Source organism: Uloborus diversus, chromosome 9 (genome assembly GCF_026930045.1).
Source record: "Uloborus diversus isolate 005 chromosome 9, Udiv.v.3.1, whole genome shotgun sequence".
NCBI lineage: Eukaryota > Metazoa > Arthropoda > Arachnida > Araneae > Uloboridae > Uloborus > Uloborus diversus.
The window spans coordinates 134,712,441-134,731,516 of record NC_072739.1 but is presented as its reverse complement, the minus strand read 5'-3'; the positions used below and the strand labels follow the sequence as shown (position 1 = coordinate 134,731,516).

Genomic DNA, 19,076 nt, shown 5'->3' with positions numbered 1-19,076 from the left:
TTCAAGACCCTGCAATTACAGCTTTTAATGAAACATTTCAAGAAGCGAATGAGGTGCTTAGCCTTGAAATGAATGCGGATGAATTTTTAAACATTGACCATGACGAGCCAATATTTGAAGTGTGCACAGATGAAGAAATAGTTAATTTTTTTAAAGCTCCCGAAGTATCAGATCACAGCGAATCGGATTGTGACGAAGAGGAATCAGAACCAAAAATCACCGGGAAAGAAGCACAGGATTACGTCAAAAAACTTAGACTCTACTTCGAACAAAATGAAAAAACTGACAGAGAAATGATTAACAATGTACTCCGTCTTGAAAAAAATGTGGATGAGCTATGTACCCAACAAAAAAAAAAAAAAAAACAAAGCACTTTAAATAGTTATTTTTTTAAACATTAAACTGGTTCATGCCGGTAAGTTTATCTTTTAAATATTTGTGTTTGTTTATTTATTTTCTTAGAATCCATTTTCTGTTATGATTCAAAGATCAGTTGGGAAGGAAAATACATATTTTTAACTATATTTTCTTAATACCATGCATTTATGAAGGATAGGGGGAAACCTCGTTAAACCGCCACCCTCGAGTTTCGCCAACTTTTGGCCCGTCACTAAGGTTGGCGGTTTAACGAGGTTCGACTGTAGCTGTAACATATAGAACTAAACAGTTCGGCGTCTTTTTTTTTTTTTTTTTTCTTGTAAGTGTTAGCGATAACGTTAATAAAGCTCGATTCTCAAAACGTGAAAAGGAACGATTTATAATAAAGGATAGCACATGCTAAAAAGTTTTAATTGAAATGCCTCCCCCCCCCCCCACGCTATTGACATCATAAAACAATCACAAACACAGCACAAGCAAATTTGGAAGGTTTTTCGGGTATTCAGAACACTATGTGTATTGAACAAAGAGTGAATGCAAAAAGTATAACACATTTCAAATTCTAGTTTAAAAAAATTTGCAATTCTATTCAATATACAAAACGATTTCAAACTTACCCACAGAACAAGTTAATGAAGCTAATAACAACAGCAATGGCGTCCTTCGACGGAGCGGAGCTAGAGAACTCCCGGCTCTGCGCATGCGTCATCAGAGAGCGCTGGATGTACAGCACAATATCGAATGGAATAGGGAAGTATCAACCTATCAAATATTCCAATTTTAACTATTGCACAATGTTGACAGGCTTACAAAACACAAAAATTCACCATGGCCGGATTTTTAAAACCAACGATTGATTTTTTATGAATTTTTTAAAGAGCGATTCGCAAAAAAGAGGTGTGGCCTAAAACGTCAGCAGCTGACGTCATTTCCCTGTTCCGATCAGAGCTCCATTTCCATGCCGTGTTGCGCCTACCAGGAGGTGAATAGCACTGTCTTTTTCAGCCTTTTTAAAGCATTTTACCAGGGCTGCGTTCGGAAACGATCCACCGGTTACACCGCGTGGTTAGTCCGGTGTGGTTATGACGTATTTGGAATTTCTCTAGGAATTCCGGTAGAACAGCTGTGTTTCCGAACGCTCGTGGTTAAACCGCGGTAGTTCTAGTTCAGCAGCAAACGACACTCCAATCAACGCGTAACTTTCATAATAGGCAAGTCACGTGTGTTACGATCAAAACATGAAACACGACCGGATTGGCCAACACAGACCTTGTGACGTTTGTGATCTCGCTAACCGCTTCCAGACAGCGGTGCCACAGGTTGCTACCAAGTCGACCGCCAGAAAACAACCGCAGTGTTTCCGAACGCGGTTAAGTGACGTCAGCGGTTCCACCGCAAGCGTTTCCGAACGCTTGCGGTTGCACCGAGGCGACCGATCCGCGTTTCCGAATGCACCCCATCATTTTTGCCATCATGGGGCTAGGATTCACGAAAGGTCAATCCAATAACCTTCCTCAAGTAAAGTCATTCATGGTGTTTGACTTTTTTCGAAAGGACGAGATATTTAATGTCCTAGAAGTACGGGGAGTGAGACAACAAAGTTTCACCATTGTTATTCTTTAAAATTGTACGTACATATCCGTCTATGTTTGCAGTTCATATTATTCGCATTAGTTTCCCTTATCAAGATTGATCATTTCCATTTGTGTGTCGATGGTTTTTTATCTGAATATATAAATTACAATGTAAGAGCGCTATTCCAGTTCTTACTTGGCGGCTTTTAATGAGGCGCGCATTTTGTAACAACCCTACTGCAAGTGATTCCAGTACTAAGTTTTAGAGCAGTTTTTGCATGAAAATTTTTCGCTTTGTTGGCAATAAAAGTTGATCTGCTTTTTTTTTTGTGGAAAATTGTTTTAAATCCACTAATACATGTTAATTATCCTTGAGTTTTTGTGCAACTTAGCAAAAAAAGGAAAAATATATTTTTTTGCTCTTTTGATAAAAATAATAAATTTGAAAATGGTGTTCATTTCATAAAATAAGTACCTTTTTGCAGGTGAGAAAGGTCTTGTATATATAGAAACGCTTCTGGTGATAAACTGAAAATGTATTTTTAAATTATCAATTTTTAATAGTTAAAATTTGAAGATAGTTTGAATGTTAAAAAGAAAGTATTAATAGTTTTTGCATTGTTATTAAAATGGAAATAGTAATGCATCTATTACTTTCTATTTAAGTTTATTGTGCAGGGTTTAAATTCCTTTGTTTACTTGCATTTTTTTAAAAATATCTCATATGCTTATTAAACATTTATTTATGAACAGTTGTGAACATATATTTCAAACTATATTTCTCACTTGACATAGTTTTTAATTAAAATGAAGTGCAAATGTTCATTTTCAAATTTTAATTAATAAACACACTTGAAAACACTTCTTTCGAAGATCCTGCTGGGACGGAACAATAACAAATCGCTTGTGAGGAGTTTTTTTAGATGTAGATACGCATCCAGGAACGAAGCAATACTTGTAATTGATTCTACTAGCCATGACAAAGAAAATCAAATTAAAAACAATCGCAGAATGCATTAAACCCTACAGACAGCAAAGGATTTTCACTAGCCTTTTATGCGCGCTGCTCTTAGAAGGCCATTGTTTTCCCGCGCCTTCCCCCAAAGATCGCCAAGCACTTCTTTGTCCTAGCCAACCCCGCCGACTCGCAGCGCGGCAGTGACGTCAGTCAAAGGACTTACAAGCAAATGACGTCACTCGCGCGTGAACTTTAAAAAATTATTTAAAAAAAAAGTATTAGTCGTATCGTAAAAATTTTTTCGCAGATGATGTTCATGCATGTTACTCTATCAAATAAAAATAAAATTAGAAAATCGAATACTTCCCTATTGGCTAATGTCGGCAAAAGCGAAACTCCATACATTTCTTTATCGGAGGACAATAGATTCCTAAATTATTCCAGAATAATTTTTCTCAATTTTATCCACTTATTAGAAGCAGCAAAGATCCAATAGGAAAACTATTTTGTAGGTAATTCTCTAATTCAGAATACCAATACAGCACAGTATCGGATGCGATCGGCTAATGTCGGCAGAAGATAAAAACGCCGTACATTTCAGTATCGTGTAAAATTATTGTAAAATGACTTTTTGTTTTATCGTACCTACGTATTAAAATTCAAAATGTCTTGCTAAAAGTCTGTTTTAAAAGTAATTTTCTAATTCAGAATGTCAATACAGCATAGTATTGGATGCGATCGGCCAATGTCGACAGAAGTGGGACGCCGTACATTGTATCATGGATTATATAAGTCGATAAATTATTGTAAAATGACTTTTTTTGATTGAACCTACACATTAAAATTCAAAATGCTTTTCAACAAATATGTTTTAAAAGTAATTTTCTAATTCCGACTGTCAATACAGCACAGTATCGGATGCGATCGGCTAATGTCGGCAGAAGATAAACGCTGTACATTTCGGTATCGTGTATTATAGATCGATAAATTATTGTAAAATGACTTTTTTTTCATTGTACCTACGTATAAAAATCTATAATGTCTTGCAAAAATCTGTTTTAAAAGTAATTTTCTAATTCAGAATGCCAATACAGCGCAGCATCGGATGCGAACGGCCAATGTCGGCAGAACCGAACCTCCATACATTTCGTTTTTGTGGATAATAGATTCCTAAATTATTTCAGTCTAATTTTTCCCAGTATTATCAACACATTACAGAACAAAATATTCACTAAAAAAACTATTTTAAGAGTAATATTTTAATTCAGAATGCCAATACTGCATAGAATCGGATAAGATCGGCAAATGTTGGATGAAGCGGAAAACCGTAGATTACTTTATCGTGGATGATAGGTTCCGAAGTTATTGGAAAATAACTTCTCCCAATTGTACCCACGCATTAAATTTCAAAATGCTTTGCAAGAAAACTGTTTTGAATGCACTTTAATAATTGATATGGCCAATGTTGCTGAGTATCGGACAGCATTGGACATTAGACAGGAAGCGTAAATTTCCAAATATATTTTTGCAGTGCTAAATTTCGTCAAAATATCTGTTATTCATGTTATTCTTTTGGGAGGAAATTGCGAAATGTTCTGAAAAGTAACCGTTGATTAAGTTTTTCTGATTTGACCAGTATCAGTTGGCCAAGCCTATACAGTATTGGACTAGATCGGCCAATAGCGAGGTCTGGCAGTTTCTTTAATCAGGAGTTTCAAATACCAAATCTACTAGAAAAAGTCTTAGAACAGTTCTACCTTTATGTTAAACACAAAGTTTCTTTTTAAAAAACGTTTTATAAAGCCTTTCCACTTTTTCAGTATCGGGATGCCAATACTGCCCAGTATTGGCCAAAATCGGGTAAAATCGTCCGACATACGACGACGCATACCAGGTTTGGCCAATACTCAACCGATATTGGCCAAAATTGTTGTGCTACTGGGGATATTATCAGGGAACTTATCTTTAAAGGACTTCAGTCTCTTGATTAATAGGGAGCCGTGTATTTTTTTTTTTGAGGGAAGGGGGGTTGTTTAGTAAAATTGAGGGTGGCCCAACACTTGATGGGGATTGGCAGTCCTGGTAAATTATTATAATGATAACAACTGAAGTAGGGGCATGGGCAGATTTTTCCATTGACATTTTTACGCAATTTTAGCTCATTAATAAAAGGTCGCGCAAGCAAAAGTTTTAGAGTGTTGTTTTTAAGGATAATTTTCTAGTTTTTCGAGAGACCTTTCGGAATTTTTAGTAAAAATATGTAAAAATGCTCCCAATAACAAAGAAAATTCGCGGGTAGTCCTCTGCATTTTCCTTTGGAGTTTCTAAAGGAAATCTAAAATTGTTTTTACAGGGCTTTATCTGTTCCAAAACACTTACCAGGGAGATAAAAGTACATTCATTAATCATCTCTCCCTGTTGGATAGTGGATCGATTGTAGCCATGACTTGTTGGTTGAGATTTATTATCGCAAATTTTCGCTGTTTGTTTTGGCAACACTTAAAACTTCAACTCGTGTAAATTGCAAAATTCGTCGGCGAGTTGGCCTCGCAATTCAAGTTATAACAATGACTGGATTTTCAGAAAAAGTATGTATTATTGTTTTTTATTTGTTCATATATATTTACCTATATTTTAAATGTTGCGTTCCAATACTCGCGCATAATTCTTTTAAAGTTCTTACAATGCTAGGTACACGTGGTAAGTTTCTTACTGGTGTTGTACATTATTGGTACATGTTTTGTGATATTGAAATGTTATACATGTCTAAGAAGCTTTTCATGACTGGTTATGAAATTATATGGTAGTTTTTTTTTCCTTACTGTATATGCCCCGTATTACTTAGTTGTTTTCTTTCGTTTTAGATTTTCTTTAACATTTAGGCCTAATAGCTAGTAAACGCCATTTTTCGGTTAATATTTTTATTGCAGTATATATTTATATTGTTTCACGGTAGTTATTTTAAGTTTCTTTACTTACGACAATTGTGCTCTTAGAGCTGCTGTAACGTAACATCTTTCAATCGAAATTAGTACTGGGGCAATCCTTTTCACTGTGTTAATATATGTTCTGCTAAAAGGGTACTTATAAATACTCCTGATTATATTGTCTTAATGTTCCTTTCAGTAACGTAATATGCATTATAAAAATGTCTTGAAATTTTATTGACAGCCCATCATCATTGATGGTAGGGGTCATCTCCTTGGAAGGTTAGCAGCTATTACTGCAAAAACCCTGTTGAATGGTAAGTGAAATACTTTCCTCATACATTCATTCTGCCTTTTTTTTTTTTTGAAATTGTATGTAATACTTTAATTTACTTTTTTCCCCCAATATAAAAATATGTAACGTAAAAGCTCACTTTTTTGCATTAGTTAAGGGTTCATTGTTGCTCCAAGTCTGCAATTTTGGTTATTTTTCTGCACTTTCAACATAGATTTTAATATTGATAATGTTTCTTATAAATTTTCACACTGTCATTAGCCAGATTTGGTTTGGTTCACTGCTTACATTAAGCACATGATGAATTTTCAAGCAATAAATTGTAGAGGATTTGCCAACTTGCAAAAATCCTTGTGCAAAATCCTTTCAAATAAAAGGCACTCATGTGCAATTTATTATAACAGGAGAATAATGAAAGGATTTGATTAATTTCTCACTCTTCATCAATATTAACTGTTATTTACTTATTTCGTTTCTGTACTCTAAAATTAATGCTATTAAAAACAATTATATTGGCTAATTTTTCAAAAAGATCTCTAATAACCCCCTCTCCTCAAATTTACAAGTTTTGAAAATGGGGTGGGGTCAGGGGCGGCAAATAGGGGGGTCAAGAGGGGGCGTTCGCACCCCCAATTTTTTTTTGAATAGAATGATAGAAAATGGGTGCAGGGGTAGATTGACTTGTCACATATAGGACATTTTCCATAAAAAATATAGGACACATTATATGAATAGTTTCGCTATGAAAAAAGAAATAATACATACATATTATTTATTTATTCTTATCAATGATTTTGTTTAAAAAAAACCCTCAAACAAAATTATAACTTACACCTGAAATGACTTTCCTGTTGTTGAAAGAATAATTTTTGAAAAAAGTGTACTTTGTAGACAAAAAAAAAGAAAGAACAAAGTGAAATTTATTGATAATTAACACAGCAACTCACACTTTTTGCAGGGATAGAAGTGTCATAAACATAGCTTACATAAATAAATAAAAACCGTCTTTGTCTTGAGAACTAACAGGAAATAACCAATGTTTTGTAGCACAAATATACAGATATTTTGTTCTATAAAATTCCACAAAAAGACTATTAGAACATTCCAGACAGAAAATGCACTGAACACAAAAATATACCCGCGAAAACAAAAAACCACGCTGGAAAACGAAACAAACTGGTGTTGCCCCCAACGCAAAATTCTAAAACCAACTTCAGAATTCGTTCTCGAAACTCCACCCATTACAGTGACGTCATATTGCTGTAGCCAATGAGAGAAGATGCCTGTTGCAGGATTTAGTGAGTTGCGTTTTTTAATTTGAAATTTGTTTGCACACGTACTTTCGACGAAAACTCCGAAGTCAGATAGTTTATTTACTGTTGTTTCAAAGAAAGAAATTGGATAAAAAAAACAGGAATATAGGAAATATAGCACATTTTCCAAAAATATAGGAAATATAGGACGATTTTCATACTTTTTTTGAAAATATAGGATATATAGGACCTCTTTGACCCCTGTGGGTGCATTCCATTTTTGTAAGTCGGAAATCAATGTTCATTTTAAAAAAATTGGCTGGTTCTTAGTAACTATTTGATGGCACTCGACACATTCTCAAACTAGAAAAAGTGTTTTTCGTTAATTGGATGATGACTTCATGAAGTAAATAAATTCATGAAGCATTTTCCGACCTTTTAAGAACGTAGAAAGCTGATAGAGAACCATGGTTAATTTTAACTAAAGAAGACATTTCCTCATATAGGCTAAATATTTCATACTTGTATGCCCAGTATAACGATGGTATGTCCAATATGAGAGCCTCATGCAAAGAGGTGTGGCTACAAGGTTTTCACAAGAAAATTCCTTGATATTTTACATTCACTTTTTAATGCTTATTTTTTAAGTGTACATTTATTTAATGGGTGTTCATCATAGACTAATAATAAGAGTAGACCGAGCTATGGCAACCCTTTTCTTGCTCATAAACCAAACCATGTGACTGGTGGATATCCTAGCAACATCGGGCGTTAATCGTAGCAGACGATCAACGCCAGCGCGAAATAAAATAAATAGAATTGATGGAACACGGAAGAATGATCTTTTATGGAGTCCGATTTGTAAATTTGTTATTCTAAGTTGTAAATATTTTGTTAATATAGTGAGTTTTTCGTTTAGATAGCATTGTGCATTTTCTTTAGTCAATTTCAATAACTCTCTAAGCAATAAAAGATGCAAGCGACCAAGAAAAATTAGCAAACGGTAAGATTTTTACCTACAGTTTCAATTTAAGATACCGATTAGTACATTTTTGCGTTAACGCAAAACGCTTACGCCATTTCGTTCACGCCAACGCTGACAGCTCCAAATGAAATAAGTTACCGAAAATTGATCAAAAACTATTACTTATGTCAAAATAATGCATAACTAAAAGAAAAACAGTTCAATCTCTGCACCTGTAAGTTTTTTTTAATGAAAACACATTGTCTTAAAATACATGTCGAGTGCCAAACAATAGATAATGCTGCCATCTAGCAACCATGCTGCCAAAGTCTTCGCCAAGCCCTTCCACTAGTCACGTGATACATCTATGAACCAATTTTCTTTATCAGCAAGAATGAGAAAGCTCGGTCTACTCTTATTATTAGTCTATGGTGTTCATCGCTTTCTTCTGCTAGAAACACGTTTCAGCTGCTCAATGCATTATATGCTTTCATAGAAACTTCCTAAAAATGCATGTGATTATTGAATTAAAAAAAAAAAAAAAACATATCAACAAATACCTTTTATGGGGCTCTATAATTATGCACTCTCGGAGTGACACAAAATGGTCTTCAAGAGTTAAAACCATAAAAACATTTTTCGATAACTTCAAAGCAGTGATTTGACGACTGAAAGAATTATTGCAAAACGATTCTTTCAATGGTGAAAAAGCTCATGCCCTTTAGCATGTGTGACCGTGTTTGAATTTTTCTTCAATTTGTATTGAGGAAAATTTTTGAAAAATGCTTTACTATCAAAACATCTTTAGTCCGCAACCCTAAATTTCGGACTATTCAAGCCACAGTTCAATCTGCAATTGATCTGTGCTCCAAATTACCATAGTTCAATCTACAACTGAAACTGAAAATAGATTTTACATAGATGTACATTTCAATCAAGCGTGAAACTTTTCAAAAAAATTCTTCCTCCGAACCAATTTTAAAAAGGCGAAAAATAAATCCACTTGATGTGAAGTCAAACATTGATATTTTAATATTTTGTATGAAATAATAACTTCAGTTTCGAGTGAAATTAAAACAAGATTTGATAATAATTATTTTTCTGTATGGTTGGCTCTATATCATCTGAATTGGATTTTGAAAACAAAAAATAAAATGTTTGAATTATGAGTAAAAATGTTAGCATGAGGCAAGAAAAATTACAAGCAATATACCGACAAGACCGGTTATCACATCCAGAGACTGCAGTTTCGTCCTTATTATGGACTCATCAGTCTAAAATAGTTTTTGAAGTTGCCTGGGTGATTTTGAAGTGAGGGATATAAAAATTGTTTTCATACGTCGTTTTGTTACTTCAATTATTTTTTAACAATTCTAATTAGCTCAGCTAGTAGAGAAAGATTTTTTATGTCTCAGGAGGTTAGAGAATTATTTTCAAAGCACAATGAGCAAAAAATCATAATGCTAAAGGGCATGAGCATTCTCACCATCTTTTCTATTTAGCTGTACTGGCAAAACAGCATGACACTGGGCACTGATAACTTAATAACACGACTCCCCTGCTCTTCCGAATTCCAAAAATCATGCATTAAAACTTTTCCAAAAGGTATAAGAACTTTAATATCGACATGTTTTATATAACAACTTATTAGAAAATGAATCAAAATTTTAATTGTTTCTTAACACTAATTTTTATTCATATTAAACCGATTTTATGACCACTTCCTGTTAGCTAATGTGTGTTTGGGACCGCACTGTTGTAATACATATTTAAGAAACTCCGAAACCCCCCAAACGAAATGCTGAAATGCCGCCCCTGGGTGGGGTACTTTCGAGGTTTTACGGTATTTTAAATCTTAAGAAAAATGAATTTGTAGAGTGACTGAGCAAGAGAGGCGACGGAGTGGCGATTGATGACACATTTTTTAATTGCCTTTTTTGTGACTTTAATCGCCACGTGGCGACCGCTAATTTTCAGCTTTAGCTAGCAGGGCTATAGCCCCCTCCCCCAATGAGATCAGAACTCGCGCTGGATAAAACCTAATTTTCGGAGATCTTAAATACTGCAATACTTTTACAAAGAGAGCTTAATACTGTTTTCAGGCCTCTAGTTTCAGAAAATTTTGTTGAGTGAGACTCGGATATCATCAAAGATTACTTAAAATGGCATTTTTAATACACTATTTTCGAAAATTTCTGGAGAATTTTCTAGCTTTTTTTTTCTTCCCCCAATTAACATGATCTTCACCCCTTATTTGGACGAACATAAAATAAAATTTTATTTTGGCGTTTCAATTTCAAACTACTTTTAGTGTGAAACTACACCTTTCTATATTTATCGTCACCTAAGTGAGCTTTAAAATATGTTTTTAGGATGGAAGGATCCAGAATAATTCCCCTAACAATATCATTAAAAAAACTTGATATTGCTTTACTAGCTTTATTGTCAAATTTTGTAGGGAGTCCTCAAGCGCTGTCTGTTCCGTTAACGTGACTTAAAAAAAATTCATCTATAGACCTTCAAGCTTGAAATATTTCCTTTAGAGACAACACATTCCATCAAAATATAAATCAAAATTGTGTTTTCAGAACTTCAATTTGAAAACATTTCAGAAGACTATCGTCCAAGAGAGTCTGAAATGTGTTTTAAAGACTGATTTTGAAAAAATTCTGCAGAAGCTTATGGGGTGGCAAACTGTGCGGCCGCTCAGATATTTTAAAGTAAAAGGGCCGCTAAAATATTACAACAGAATAAAATATTTCTGTGTGAAATAATATCTTTTTCTACATGCTACCAACGAAGAGAAGATGCAATAGGACGAACTTGAGATACAGTGAATTAAAAATAGGCTACTTTTCATGTGAACAATTTTGATAGCCACTTTGGATGCCAATATCTTTTAGAAAATAAATATTTACGCTATGCACCTATAAGCCATTAAAAGCATGTATACTGAGAATAGAATTACAAAGTAAGAGCTTTTGAATCATTTTTGTTCAGAATTTAACTTTCTAAAATCCAGGAAAGTTTCTCATCTTCATGGATTAGGCTTTCAGCCTGTTCTTGCTTCCTGGTCTGCCCACCACTTTATAGGTCGGTCGCAGTCTTGTTAGCCTTTGGGTTGATAGTAGTAGACAGCCCTTGGTAGTCTCCACATTCTTCGTGCGTGGTCTCTCCATTTGATACGATAATCGGTAATTTTTCCGTTAAAGCTGTAGATCTATAATTCTTTTCGTATATCTTCGCTTCTTATTTTGTCTAGGATGATGCAATGTTTGACCGCTCAGAGAAATCGCAACTCCACCGTCTGAATTCTTTTTGTTATCTAGGAGTTCATGGTCCTTATTTCCGAGCACTGCCATAACCCCATAGCATTTCATCCGAGTTTCTCTTCTTGTCTTTCCTTTTAAGGTTCTTATCAGCGTACCACAAATATGTTGGAACTTAAAAACTTTGTTCTGGATATCAGAATCATGTTGGTATGAAATGTTGCAGCCAACGTAATTGAAATTTTGACCTTGTTCAATAATTTGGTTGTTGAGGACGATTTTACTTCTTACCAAATCCTTTCCCGGAATACCATCGATTTAGTTTTCTGTATTGAGATCTTCATTTTTTAGTCTTGACATTTTTTGTAGTGTGTAAAGGGATCATTGTCGGTCATCTTCATTAGTTTTCACTCTAGAGAAAAAAAGGGCAGGGTGCTGGTCTATGAAAGGGGCACTCATCATAAATAGGGCACTATTCAACGTAGTGCACCCCCCCCCCAAACAAAGCAATGACGCACCCACTAAAAAACTACTTGGGCGTCCCCCGACAATTTAAAACACCTTGCAAAAATTCAAACTGTAGTCTGCACCATGGAGCCCCCCCCCCCTCTTTGATGGCCACCACTGACTTCAGAATTAAATATAGTGATATTATCCAGAGTCACTTGTCTTGAGAAAAGGGTTCGCTTGGCTAAGCACATTTTCTCCACTCCCTGAAGAGCATTTAGCTTATGCTGAAATTTGACTTTTGGGTGTTTTTCAACATCATTTTGGGTTATAAATTTGACTACTTATTCTGTAAGAGTAAAAACTTGAGGCATTTCAAAATCCTTTGAATTGCAATGTAAGAAGAAAAATATTTAATTACGGATCTCCCCTTCCTACCTCCCTAGTAATCTGCATTATACCATGAAATATTTGAGTAGACATCAAAATCATGATGAATGTAAATTAAACTTTTTAAAAAAGATTGCATTTCAAGCCAAACAAATTAAAATATTGTGAGCTCATTTGTTTAAATTTTTATTTTTTGCAAAAAATCAGCAATAACTAATGAGGAAATAATGATTAAAATCCTGTTTGCAATAATTAATAGACAAGACTAAAAACAAAAACAATTTAAAATGAAAAACAATATATGCTAATTAAAGTCGAACATGTTAAAATATACATTCCATTTAAAAACTGAAATACTTGCAAGATGCAACGGATTGAAATCTCAAACACTGGATGTATTTTTTCGTGAAACATCCCAAAAATAGTGTTATGATTTATTGAAATAAAACATAAAATAAGCTAATCTTGGATTGCATATGTCAAACCAACTTCCGATTGTCAAATATATTACAATATTTACAAGATGGAAAAGGATATAAATCTCAAAGATGAGAAGCGCGTTTCTGCGAAATGAGAGTTCAATGTTGGCATGTTTTCAAAAATAAAGTACCTTTTAAAATTAAAACATAAAATACGCTAATATAAGTCAGCATGTGTCAAAATAATTTCTAATTGTCAAAATATCAAAATATTTATAAGATGCAAAAGGACTGACATCTCAAGCGTGGTGGACAATTTTGTGCGATGCACGTTTTAAGCATATTGATGTACTTTTTCACTAATCTTCATATTTTATCTGCTGGCATCTATATTATTTTCTTTCAACTCTTTAAATTTCCTTTTAGCAGAAGGCACGTGTCATATGTGTTCTCACTCTGACTTTTTCCAAGTACCCCTTCTACTTTTCCTGGAACAGACATCCCCTGATCCTACAGCAGAAAATACAGTGCAGAACCTTTTATCCGGGAAACCAGAAAACCAACAACTTTTTCCCGATTTTCCCGCCATTTTTTAAAAATACGCTATTTTGGTATTTTTTGAAAAATTAAGCTTTTTTCTGAAATACCAAAAAGAATATGAAGGATTTCTTAATAAACACCATATTACACATGGAAAACTCGGAAAATGTTTCAAAAACTAACTTCAAGTGGTTGTCCTTTGTGAGGGGCAAAACTTCCCAAATATTTTCTTAAGTTAAAAAAAAAAGTACATTCGTAAGTCTGAAATTTTAGTGTTTTATCGTAACTGAAAGCTAAGGAAATGAATATTGTCGCATTCTAATGCAGTATTTTATTGAATGGCTTCCAGTTAAAGGCATTTGGCATAAGTGACGTCTCAAAAGTGTAGGAAACGCTGAAAACCAGATACGCGAATTTTCCAGACAGTTGATCGTGAAACGTGATAGGTGAACGTGATCATGAAAGTGAATTCTTTTGTACACTATATTAGAAAAATCGCACATTTAGGTTCAAAAGCTTTTTTTTGTCCTTCCCGTCATTTTCTTTCCTTTTAAAACATCGCAAAATGGTGGATTTTTTTCTTTTCCAAACAGAATGTGAGGGTCTCATGTATTATGAATAATTTAAGTTTTTTGGTGTTTAAATTATTCTCTCTATTAGTTTTTAATATTTTGATGATATTTATAAGCATTTCTGAACTGTTTTCTTCTTATTTTAATATGCATAACTATTTATTATGATGATTTATACAAACAATCGACCAATAATGCTTTTTAGTGATCCAGAGAAACGGGTAATTAAGATATCCGGGGCAGCGATGGTCCTGAATTTCCCGGATAATTGGTTCTCTACTGTACTATGAAATGTTTTCTCTCCTTGTTGATTCTCAGAAGACAAAGATGGGGCTTGAATAAAACAATCTCTCCCTCCTCCCTTCACAGATGACATGACCCCTTCCCACACCCTTTTAAGCCCCCCCTAGGAAGGAGGAAGAACTTGCTTTTGTACCCAACTGATAACTCAGTCTGAATTCTGAGAATCTCATTTACTCTCTTTGCCTAGCTGTTTGCTTCTCCTTTTATTTATGGGGCCGTTTTCAGGGTGAAATTCTGGGGACAATGACAATACTTGGATGTTTTTGTGACCGATTGCTGGGCAAAGGAAGTTGCTGAATATCATTGGGTCCAATAAGATGCTTGTGGTATCTTTTTAAAAACACATGGAGTAATTCCTTATTTTTGAAAAGGGCAGGGCGCTGCGCCCTTCAAAAACGGGCTAGCAGGAACACTACTAAAAATATTAGTATAATTCTAAGTAGAACTGATTTAAAAAAAATATATACTTATAAAGTCTATAAATTGGTCAAGTGTCCTTAGAGCTAGTGAGACATGATCCCCCTCATGAATGTAGAAAGACGCATAGATATTAAAATCAAAAATGCAGGTTTGTTAGTAATTTTCTCCCGTAAAGGGAATATTATTCTACTGCGAAATCCCGTTTAACTCTGAATTAAACTGAAACAAAATTTTCATTGTACTATTATTTGTTGTAATAAATTTTCACTGTATAATTATTTGATTTTTTTTATTTTCAAGTGTTCTTGTATCAATTATTGTTTCCCTATGATCTTTGAAAATAGTAAGCAAGGCTAGCGCCAACAGGTGTTAACAATCTTGTTGATATCCTTCCTTTGACCTTGCAAAAGAAAGAGATGCAGTTTGAGTGGCAATGATTTCTATCATTCTTCATAGGATGCATCAAACAATACTGTTTTAAACATTGTTGATGAATTTAATGGCTATACAATGATTCACATGTTGTATTTGAACAGTCATTTGGATTTATTACTAATAATTAAAAATTATGATGCATGATTTAAGAAAGTGATTATGTTGCTATTCAACAAGCAAGAGAAAAGAAAGGTCGGAGAGGTGTGTAATGAATGGGCCACTAACAAAATATGAAAAAGTATTTGCATAAAATTATTTTAGATGCCACTAATAGATAGAGCTATTTGTTCTACTAAATTAATCCAGTTTTCAATTGTTAGAGAAGCAATTTTTCCACTAGAGTAGGATGGTCAAGAATCTGATTGAAAAGTAATTTTTTCCCTTTTCAGAAAAATAAATACTAGCTAAAAAGTATGTTATTTCACAGCATATATGTGTATTAGCAAGTCTTTCCACAACTGTAAACTAATTGTAAGAAGTATTTTGATGTTATTTGAATTTTATGTATTAAAAAAAAAACCTGAATATACTCCAGAAGTATAAGTGGGGCTGAATGGGCGACTACATCATGGTTATGGATGGAACATGAATTGCTGTCATAGATTTAGATTATGGTCTTGATAGAATAGGTTTATTGACCAATTCCACATGTTTTCATTGAATTCATATAGTGGCCTATTCATTCCCTTAATGGCCCATTCGCCCCATGGGTGGGCATGAATGGGCCAAATTTCTTTTTTTTTTTTTATTATCATTTATCATAGACATTTTCTAATTCAACTTTTATGACTTTATTTATATTTCCAAATAAAGTAACAAAAGAGCGAATTCTAAGCTAAAAAAAAAGTATTAGAAAAAAATTAAAATTAAAAACCAAAAATTGGCTTATTCATTACCACTCTCCCATACAGTAAACTCTTCTGCAGAACAAGGTGGTACGATAACCAAGTATAAGCGAATTTCCCAGTCACTCCACAAAGTAAGTAAAAAACTATTTTAATGTATGGGATAGCATTACATACTTGCCAACTCTACTGTTTTTAACGGGAGACTCCCGTTTTTTTGCTTCCATCTCCCGATTTTCCGTTTTTTACGATTTTCTCCCGTTTTTTCAGTCAATCATAAAAAAGTTTCACTTTCTTCTCAATAGATGACGCCCCTTTCTAGTTTACCAATGTCATGGAATAAAAATTTTTTCAATTAATAACTCCATTAGTAAAAATTAATTTTTTGGAAGCTTTCCACATTGCATGTTCAACGAAGCACATTCTCTGCCGAAAATTGCAACAGATTTCCATCTTTCTGCATCTTGAAAATATTTCAATTATTTTGAAAGTTTGAAGTTATTTTAACATGTGCTACCCCCTATACCTATTTATTATATATATAATATTTTCGTTATATGTTGATTTTTTTTCTTTCGGATTTTAGGAATTAAATTCTGGTAGCTACTTTTCTAGAAGACTGGGGAATGCATAGAACTTTAAGCAAGTTCACTACTTATTATTAGGTTTTTCCTTTGCAGTATGTTTTTCTTGCTGCTACCAATTAGCTTACATCTGCGGAAAATCCCCATTTTACTTTAAATTTAGTATTCATTTTATTTAAAAGCACAATTAATAATTATGTTTTGAAGATATGTTGCTGGTGAATCACCTATATACCTCTGGTGGAATCTCCTGTTTTTTTTTTCGAAGGTTGTCAAGTATGGCTTTAAAAAGACCAATAAAGTTCACATGCATTTAAACAATAGTTAAAATAAAAACGGCAGGAAAAATGTTTGTAAAAAAGCTGAAAAGGGATCGCTCATTGCAAGTGGATTAGATGCATACGCAAGCAAATGGTACAAACAGATTAACCTGAATCAGATCCAGCTAGTTTGCACCAAAAATACATAGGGTAGGAAAGTTTTTTGAACAAGACTGATCGGGTCACTCTATTATGCACATAAGTAGTGTAGATTTGAAGCAATAAAAAGGAGAGATATAAAAACCATGTTTTTAACTATAAACTGGCTTCGATGACTATGGAAAGTCTAATTTCATTGGAATGTAGGGGTAAGAAAGAAATAGAAATGTCTGGAAATATATTTTGCACTTCTTTAGTTAAATGTGTGCGATTATCTACAATCAAGTTAATCTTGGTCCGTTAATCTTTTTAAATTTTTATAATGTGAAAAGCTGTGGATAAGCAGAATAATTGGGAGTTTACTATATTGAATATTTTTGTTCAATTGTCTGATGTTTAATGCAATGTACTCATTTTATTTTTCTCTTGCTTGCTATCTTATTGTCCGACAAACCCTACGCAAGGCTAGCGCCAACAGGTATTAACAATCTTGTTAATATAACCTTCCTTTGACCTTGCTAAAGAAAAAGATGCAGTTTGAGTGGCAATGATTTATATCATTCTTCATAGGATGCATCAAACAGTTTTGTAATAAACTGGGTGAAACATGCAAGTGCAACTAAACAATTCTCATTTTTATAGATTATAAATAATCAGGCATGTTTTTTCATTCCAAGTTTTACAAGTGAAGTATTAAGTTGTATTAAGGCCAACATAATATTTATTAAGAAATTTTTGAAGGTATCTAACCAAGTAAGACCATTTAGGGATTGACTGGGCCCAAGCTCTAAATTTTTTTGCAGGCAGAAACAGAACTTTACATAAACAGTAAATATTAGTCCAGCATGTTTGTACTCAAGTAATATGTTCATATATTCCATTTATCATTACTTTTCAGAAAGTATTAAATTCTCTAAAACATTTTCTGGTTGTTTTCCATTTCCACTGTCAAGGGAAAACATTCACATGCGGTCATCACTGTTTTTAACGGGAACTCCCGTCTTTAGCTTCCATATCCGAATTTCCTGTGTTTTACAATTTTCTCCCGTTTTTGCAGTTTTTTTTTCATTTAATCGTGAAAAAGTTTCACTTTCTTCTCAATAACTGGCGCCCCTTTCTAGTCATCTACCAATGTCAGTGAATAAGAATTTTTCCAATTAATAACAAATTTAGTAAATTTTTTGGAAGCTTTCCATGTTGCATGTTCAACGAAGCACATGCTTTGCCGAATATTGTAGCAGATTTCAATCCTTTTGCATCTTGAAAATATTTTAATTATTTTGAAAGTTTGGAATTGTTTTACTATGTGCTACCCTATACCTACTTGTTTTATATTTTATTTTCACTATGTATTGATTTTTTTTCCTTCAGATTTTAACTAATTTTGGTAGCTACTTTTTGGTGAAGACTGGGAATGTACAAAGCTTTAAGCAAATTCTCCTTGGTCCTATTTTTCTTGCTGCTACCAATTAGCTTATATCTGCAAAAAATCCCCATTTGATATTAAATTTAGTATTCATGTTAGTTATTTAAAACCATAATTTAATAACTGTTCTGAAGATATGGCGCTGGTGAATCATGGCCTCTAGTGGAATCTCCTGTTTTTTTTTCCTTCGAAGGTTGGCAAGTATGCTAACTCATAGCAACACAGTCAATCTTTGTTAGCCATACAATTTCACAAAAATAAAAAGTTGTATGAAAGAAACAAAATAATTTTTTAAAAATTTTTTATAGCAAAGTATGAAAGTGGTGTTACATATGTAAAAAAAATAGGGTGTAAAGTTCGGTAAAATGTGTAAAGTTGACCACATGTTTAAGTTGACCACTAAAGTAGTGCACCGCAAGTGGTCAACTTACACAGGTTTTCCTGTATTGATAACACTTTAGCTTTTAGTGGGTTTCGAAGTACTTCTGCCTAGATAATTTAAAGGCTATTTAAGAAATTTCACGGTTCTTTGATCCTCTCCTGAATTTAAGCACTTGAAAGTACAGTGAAGCACTATTTATAAGTTTCTCTTTTATATGTTTTTATTACTTACACGTTTTTTAAATTGGTCCCTGCAGAGTTTAATATACACATTAAC

General features: G+C 33.6%; 1 protein-coding gene across 1 annotated transcript in view; it reads left to right on the top strand.

Annotated features, from left to right (window-relative positions):
* Positions 1–5,402: 5,402 nt before the first annotated feature.
* LOC129229255 (60S ribosomal protein L13a-like) overlaps positions 5,403–19,076 on the top strand; it is a 29,078-nt gene continuing 15,404 nt past the window's right edge. The window contains exons 1-2 of the mRNA XM_054863522.1: positions 5,403–5,498; positions 6,082–6,154. Coding sequence (XP_054719497.1) covers positions 5,478–5,498; positions 6,082–6,154 — 94 coding nt within the window. The 5' untranslated portion in view covers positions 5,403–5,477. The remainder of the gene's footprint in view (positions 5,499–6,081; positions 6,155–19,076) is intronic.